The 8296-nt window shown below is 42.3% G+C and overlaps 1 protein-coding gene across 22 annotated transcripts in view; it reads right to left on the reverse strand.

The window, feature by feature from the left end:
- Positions 1–8296, reverse strand: part of Kalrn (kalirin RhoGEF kinase) — a 604914-nt gene that overhangs the window by 332610 nt on the left and 264008 nt on the right. For all 22 annotated transcript variants that reach the window (XM_031363740.1, XM_031363737.1, XM_031363736.1 and 19 more), the window contains exon 10: positions 3590–3712. In XM_031363740.1, coding sequence (XP_031219600.1) covers positions 3590–3712 — 123 coding nt within the window. The remainder of the gene's footprint in view (positions 1–3589; positions 3713–8296) is intronic.

Genomic DNA, 8296 nt, shown 5'->3' on the forward strand with positions numbered 1-8296 from the left:
TTTTAAGACAGTTTCTCTGTATAGCCCTGGCTGTCCTAGAACTCACTCTGTAGACCAGGCTGGTCTTGAACTAAGAAATGCACCTGCCTCTGCCTCCCAAGTGCTGGGATTAAAGGCACCACTGTTGTTTGATTTTCTTACATAAACTTATCAATTAAAGAATGCCAAACAGATTAAATAGTTCAGAGCGGGGGATAGGACAAAGAAAGAGTTTTGATTGATTTCCAAACTACAACTTCCACCTTTACTGGCTCAGCCACAAATCCTCATGACACTTGCTTAGGCGGTTCTCTTTTGGTCTACCTTGCTCTTCTTTATAGATGACATGCTCCTGAGTCATTTGGAAGTTAGAGCTCCCTTCTGTTTTTTTTTTTTAATAGTCTAACCATAAATCCCATGTAAAGAAATATGAATTATTTCACAGAAAAACTGCAGCAGCTGCCCAACAGGATAGTACTGCTGCGCCCTCACCCTCCCCATTCTTTCTTTTGGTCGTGCATACTGTGTATGACAATGGAGACTGAGAAATGAATTTTTATACTCAGATACTCTATACAATAAAGATGAAACAAGGATACAAAGCTATCTCTGGAACTTGATATACCTGGATAATCTCAGCAGAGCTCCTGAGAAGCAAGATGATGTGGACATTAAAGAGATTTCTGAGTCTCCATGTTGTCTTTTATAAAACAAAGCTGACATTATCTCTCCATAGCTCAAAAAAATTCTTTCTTTCATATGAATTTAAGCTAGTGGCCTCTGCTTGTAAGTGGAATGCATTGTTCCACAAGGGTATCAGGCATTGCTGGAGGAGTCAGAAGAAATGGGGTCGTAGTAGACACTGACTTATTTGAATGTAACAATACACAAAAGCCAACAGTCCCCCTGTGGCCTACAAACCAAGACTGCAAATGCCTTTGAGGCCACAGCCTATTATAGACAATGAGAAGACATCAAGGAAAGCTGAGCTGGGTCATGGCTGAGGGTGCTTTAATGACATGCTCCCAGAAAAATGATGGTCTGGACTACAAGACAGCCCAGAGAAAAGGGACAGTAAAGATATGGGATGGCTCTACTCTGAAAAACCACTACAGGTTTAACAGCTCTACTCTTTGTAGAACAGTAGTTCTCAAACTGTGAGTTGAGACCCTTTGGGGAAGTGCATAGCAGATATCTTGCCTATCAGATACTTATATTATAACTCATAACAAAATTACTTATGAAGTATCAATGAAATAATTTTATGGTTGGGGGTCACCACAATGTGAGGAATTGTATTAAAGGGTCACAGCTTTAGGAAGGTTGAAAGCTACTACTGTAGATGGATGCACATGGTCTCTTCCATCTCTTGTGTCCTAATAGACTAAAGAGATACCAAGAGCATCCGGTAACCAAGATATTTTAGGTTGGGGCTGTATCTTGTTTATCAGAGCCCTTACAGTACCCATGTCCACACAATGTTGATCAAGTACAGTTTGTCCTGCAGAGCATATTCATATGACTAGGACGATTTTAAAAAAGTGTGTTAAACCACAGAGAGAGTGGCTCATGAGCCCTCATCTCTTGCAGCTCATGGTTTCTGTAGAAGGGAGTCAAGTTTTCCTTAAAGGTGTGGCCTGGTAGGTAGAGTATGTTCCAGTGGATGTCCCTATACCCATGTATACATGAGCAGTACATTGGACTTAGTAAGTTTTATTTTTATTTTTTAACAAAAGACACAAAGTTGAGAGTCAGTAGAGGGTAGAGAGCCGATCTGGGAAAAGTAAGGAGTGAATATGACCAAAATACATTGTATGAACAAATTGTCAAAGAACCAAAATATTATATTTAAAAACATGATAAAATAATACAACATAAAACCATTTTCCCAATTGTAAGTGTAAGTTCTGTGCAACCATCATAACCACATATCTCAGGAACTCACCTTGCAAACTCAAAACTTTGTGACTCTGTAATGCCCCCGCTTTCCTACTACCTGACAACCACCTTTCTCTTCTATTCCTATGTACTTGGCTACATCAGGCTCTCTATCTTCATCAGTGCCATCTGCAGGATGAGCTAAAAGCTCCTATTATGACTGGTCTACTTTCCTTAGCATAAGACTTCAAGGTTCATCAACACTCTATCATGTGCTAGCATTCCCCCCTCCCTTAAAGTTGAATTTATTGTATGTATATAGCACATTTACTCATTGTCCATCCTCTGATGAGTGTGATATATGTGCTGTTTACACCTTTGGGCTATTGGGAAAAATGCTTCTGGGAAATATGAGGTACAGAAACCCTTATTTCACTCCTCTTGGGAGTATCTTGCTGTAATTATACTTTAAATTTTTTGAGGAATCGGCATCGTTTTCCACAGTGGTGTGTGGTTTTATATCCCTGTCACCATGCCTAGGTTGTCACGTGTGGCTTTTCCCACCACTCACATTGCCTGAATTCAGATAATTTTGAACGGGCTTTCTGTCTGTTGTATGACCATGGTCATTTTTGTCCCCATCCCCTCAGAAGGTCTCCTTGAGACACAGCGATGCTCCATTGCTCCTCTCTCCTCATTTGATTCTCTGTGGGTCCTCTTTTTGAACCTATAGGGCACTGCTTGCCTTCTAAGATAAGGGCTCAGGCACTGCTTGCCTTCTAAAGTAAGGGCTCAGGCTCTGCACAATGCTCAGGGTAGCATCTACATTGAAGGCTGTCTGCAGGCGGACTCAGTTAAAGCTGTGATAGGACATGATATAGCTTTGTCATCCTCATCACTTTACCACACAGACTCCTACAGTCCAGTTCTGACCTCTATGGCACATTTGGACTTCCTCCCTAACCCTATTCTTAAGAGTTTTATTTTCCACTGCAACTGATCATTCCTAAAAACAAACAAACAACAAGCAAACCAAAACAGCTGTGCAGCAATACTTCATCTTGAAGATGAAGGTTTTCAGGATCTACTTGGAAAATATCCCAATAGACAAAATATAACAGAGTAAGGTTCTAGAGATTAATAACCAGCTACTCAAACTATAGTGTTGCTCAAATTAGAAAACAGTGCTCTTGTTTTTAATGTGTGTGCTCAGTTAAATACTGAGTAGACTGAATATTGAGTACATTTTAAATTAAAGATGGAAGTGATTCTTAGAACATTCTCTGGGCATATCTGCCCTATAGGTACATAGCTGACAATTGGGCATCACTCTTCCCTCAGGTCTTGGATGGCACACAGCTTTGCAAGCAGGGCAGGGGTAGTTTTTAACTTCCATTTATCAGCAATGACAGTGAAAAGCAGGAACCTTGGTCTGATGATGGGTCTAATGACATTAATCTCCTGCCAGCACCACCTTGTGGACAAGACATTTTTTAGATCATAGCAGTAGGAAAATTTTCTAAGACTTTGAGCTAGGGTGTCTACACAGTGGCATCCAAGGGAAGACAAGACCTTTTTATATTAGGCCAGGAAGATAGACCAGCAGATATTGACGATCAACCCAACATGTCTACATCCAACATCAGAGCCTTATTTGACCACAAATTTAACCATACACACACACACACACACACACACACACACACACACACACACACACAAAGTATCATACCTGAGCCACTTCTTCAAAGTCATCATGTCTCTTCTGTAGTGCCCGTGCTCGATGCAAGGACTTGCCAACCCCAGTGTGTTTGCTGAGAAAGGCCTCGCCATGGTTTTCAATCCAGTCCAGCACCTGGCCAGAGAAGGAAAGCAGAAACAATCACTTTTCAGGAGGAGGATGAGGAGAGGCAGGGGGAAGGGGAGTGGGAGGAGGGGAGAGGAGGAGGAGGAAAGACATATGGTACCATATACAACTGTTTGAATCCTACTTAGCACCCACCCCCATGCCCATGAGATCAGTAGTCCAGATAGAAATGTCTAATCCACCATGAACACAAGTCATTGGCAATGGAATAGTTCTACCCTTAGTTAACTAAATCCAACTCAGACATTTTGATCTCTAGAACAGCTTCCCATTGCTTTGTTGTTGTTGTTATTGTTGTTTTTAGAGCCTTAGTCATGCCATTATTTTATTTATTGGTACTTGTTATTACTTTGGTACTGAGGTTTGAATTCAGGGTTCCCAGATACCAGTCCATTTTTCTAAATGAGCAACAGAGGCTCCACAGATGAATATCCTCATGGCTTCTACCCCATCAAGTAAAGTCAGCTATATTGGTAGGAAATGAGGCAGGTAATAGCAGTGAGGCAGGACTAGGCCACTGGCCCCTCACTCTACCATAAAAATGTCACAGCAGTAATACCAATCACAGGGCTCTGCACACATACTCGTGTGGCATATATTGCACCCTGGAGGTTCCCTTTAGTCTTGCACCTGAGCTGGTATTCAACATATGGGATCAGGAGGATAATAGGCTCCTGTGCCTTCTTGCCACGTTTCTCCAACCAACCAACTAAGCTAATCAGTCAAGGTCTCTGCATCCTGAGGCCAATAGTGTTTATCTTGCTGAATGTAGTAGAGACTCCATATTCTCACAGGCTTAAAAATCTAGAGACTTAGCCCAAAGATGTTTTCCTCAGTGTTGAAGCTCAGAGCATCAGTGGCTCTGGCTGTCGAGGGAGGAGTGAGGTGTTAAAGTAAGAAGTAAACACTTCTCCTAAGGGATATTTGGGAAGGTTCATAGACATCTTGAAATTCAGAAGGAACCAAAGCTTTAAAAAGCACTGTTTATACCTCACAACCATCCTCACAAATATGAATGTGTCCAAGGAAGAGGGAGGCAGCATATCCTCCCGTTTCTGTGGAGTTACTTCTTTAGCCACTGAGATAACTTAATGCCTGAAATTTGCAAAGTATTAGCATCTGTGTCTCTGTGTGTTTATGCCACAAGAGTGTGTGTGCAAACTACAAACTCTTGATTCTGATCCATGGCCTTCGGTGTAACCTAGCTTTATGGGCATACCTGTATAGCAGGGAAAGGTGCTTCTCAGTAGACACTAGCAGTGTTGACAGTTACATCACACACTGAAATTCCACATGAAGCGTTGGAATTCTGGATAACCCTGCCCTTCTGGTGAGTTGGGTTAAGTGAGCCAGGCACCAGAATCTGAATATCAACAAATGAAGAGAAATCGGCTCTGGATCCCATTGGACTATAAATAGACATCAAAGCATCCCTTGTATGTATCCCCATGTTAATTATTTTTCATCTGTCAGATTACATTTAAAATACTGATGATTTATAGTCTAGGTTGTGTAGGATGAGAGCTGTGCAGGTCTGTTGATGGCTTTTGAGTTGGTATGTAAGCGTTTCTGGCACTGGAGAGGTAGTCTTTTTGTTTTTATCTAAAGAGTCCCTGAGTAAGCCAGGCGTGGTGGTACATCCTTTAATCATAGCACTCAGGAGGCAGAGGCAGGCAGATCTGTGTGAGTTCAAGGCCAGCCTGGTCTACAAATCAAGTTCTAGGATAGCCAGGGCTACACAGAGAAACCTTATCTCGAAAAACAAAACAAAGCCTGTAGAGAAGAATGGAACATGAATAATCATATATTCCTATGATTATTTACCAGTCTTACTGTGCCCTAGAAGCAGGCTCTAGAGCTGTCCTGTAGCTATTAAGTTACAGACAGTCCTGAGTGGTCCTGACTCTAGGATTTCAGTCTGTGGGTTAACAAACATCAGTCACTAAACCACACGACTCTTCATCAACTGCAGAGATGAAAATCACCACAAGCCAAATGCTAGATGGAGTTAGGAAATGTCTCTGAAGAAGTGAGATTTCACTTGATTCAAGAAGCAATAAGACTTTTTTTTGGCTTTTTGAGACAGGGTTTCTCTGTGTAGCCCTGGCTGTCCTGGAAATCACTCTGTAGACCAGGCTGGCCTCGAACTCAGAAATCCACCTGTCTCTGCCTCCCAAGTGCTGGGATTAAAGGCGTGCACCACCACTACCTGGCATAAGACAACTTTTAAAAGATGCAAGCATAGCTCAAGCAGGACATGAATAGGAAATAGGTCCAGAGAAATTTGAACCAAACTGCAGTGAGTTCTGGTACACTGAATGGAAGGTCCTAGTAACTATTCTGAAATTCATTCACTGAAAGGTTGTAGAAGGGAGAGGCACCATCAGATCCCTATGGAACAGCTACTGTTCTGTTTACGGAAACTCAACTGGAGGGAAGCAAAATGAGAGAGACGGGAAAATGAGACAAATGTAGAGATTCTCACAAGACTGATGCAGACTTAGATTTGGAAAAACAACTGCCAGGATTTGGTGGCTGATGTAGTGGTGACAAAGAAAAGCAGTAAGGCCAAGCCACCAAGGTCACAGCTGGATGGTGAGCAGGAGGGAAAGGCAGTCACTGGACAAAAGCAAAGGAGCAAGGCAGGCCAGCAGAGACACAGATGTCTTAGAATCTCTCTCTGCACGTACCTATGCCCTGGTTTGTTCACACATGATAGAGACCGTTGTAACCTGAACTTGAGAGGGAAACACCCTCTGGAGACAACTGTCAATCTGAGGTAGTAAGCTGTACCTTTTGTTTCAGAAATGTAACTTATATAGTAAGAATTAAAATTAATGATTAAATTGTTAATGTATGAGGCTCCATTAAAGAATAAAAAAACAGGGAACACCAAGTTCATTTTAGAAACACAACCTTAGACTTAAGTGGAGTGGGCACCCTATTTCTGACAGGGATCTTCAGTGCAATGTAGTTTTGAATGCCCTGTTAACCCAACACACAAATACCACAAAACTGTGACTGGCCAGTGAAGGTCCACCTCTTCTCCACACCCTGTTCTCTGGAATCTCACTGATCTGTTTATGTGGTTTTCTCATTTCTCCCTCCCCAGGCTCCCTCCTAGTCACATGTTAGACTACACTTAAAAATCTCTGTCCATCTTTTGATAACCTATCCAGGGGAAGGTGGGTCTTGACTGTTTATGACTTTGATTTGCGTTTGGGACAATGTCTTATGTCACCAGGCTGGCCTCAAGCTCAAGATGTAGTTAAAGTTGCCCTTGAATTTTGGACCTTTCTGCTCCATCTCCCAAGTCCTGGAATTATAGGCATGCACTACCATACCCCATCCTTTGATTCTGTTCTAACCAGAATTACTAATTAGAACAAAGTATAAGGCCGCATGGGTGTGAAAATACCATCATACAACCCTTTACTCTGTATGAACAAAAATTTAAAAATACACATAGAAGAAAACTCTCCACAATTATGGCCCACCGACCTGTCTCTCCCACGGGACTGTGACTGCCTTATAATTTCAGGGCACAGCACAGACTAGCATGCAACACTGAGTGGTTGCTTAGTTTGTGTCCGACTGAACTGAACTCAAACTGATCCCTCCAGCGCAGACTTATGGGGACAGATGTTGCCGCCTCCACACTCCTACCCTTCACAGTCTGCATTTGAAGTTGCCTCTTTGTGTTCCCATATCCCTGTCACTACCCAGCTTGGTAGGTAGTTCCTAGGAGGGTGAAAGAAACATGGGTTTTCGCATTGAACCCGATCCTCCTCTTTCTCCACTACACAGCAAGCACCTTTGCCTATACCTCCTGCTTAGGGAATGGGTGATGGGTATTTATGGCTCATAGGTTGCCTCTGTAGCTAAGGCTTCTGCTCTCTTTTGAGCAACCCTATTCTGGACAAGCCTAATTTTGTTCAATAACTAGAGTAGCCTGGACTTTAACAACAAGACAATCTAATAACAACTTGGAAAACTCCTGCTCCATTCTCCTTCCCTGACATTTCAACCAAAAATAAGCACTTGCTCGGAACAGGCTTTTCTTAAGAGATGCTCACGTCCTGAACCAGATTTGGGAGCCAATTATGCATGGGTTCTTAATCACCCCTTTCTTTCTGTCCAATTGCGTTTATTCCATCTAACATACAATCAAGATGAAATGTTCTTCAAGGCAGGAGGCTGTCCTGTCCAGTAGCCAAGGAGGAGGGAATGCCCTTTTGAAGGAAATTATTGAGCATCACTGAACAGTGACCTGGAATACAACTGAACAATAGAAGGTAATCTTGGTATCAAGGACTTTGGAGTCCTTTCCTACACACCAGGACCCTCTTCTTAAACCCAGCCTGGTGGCATTTCTATTCAGCTCTCTACTCCCACAATCCTTCACGTGGCTCTGCAATACGTACATGTTTGTTTGGTTTGATCCCTGTTTTATTTCCGCCCACAGTATGAACACCATGTGGCCAAGGGCTTTTTTAGTTCATTGTTGTGTTCTCAAAGGCTAAATAAATGAACAAGTGAACTAAAAGAAACATGGTTTTAGCACTGCCTGTA

Source organism: Mastomys coucha, unplaced genomic scaffold (genome assembly GCF_008632895.1).
Source record: "Mastomys coucha isolate ucsf_1 unplaced genomic scaffold, UCSF_Mcou_1 pScaffold12, whole genome shotgun sequence".
Taxonomy (NCBI): Eukaryota; Metazoa; Chordata; class Mammalia; order Rodentia; family Muridae; genus Mastomys; species Mastomys coucha.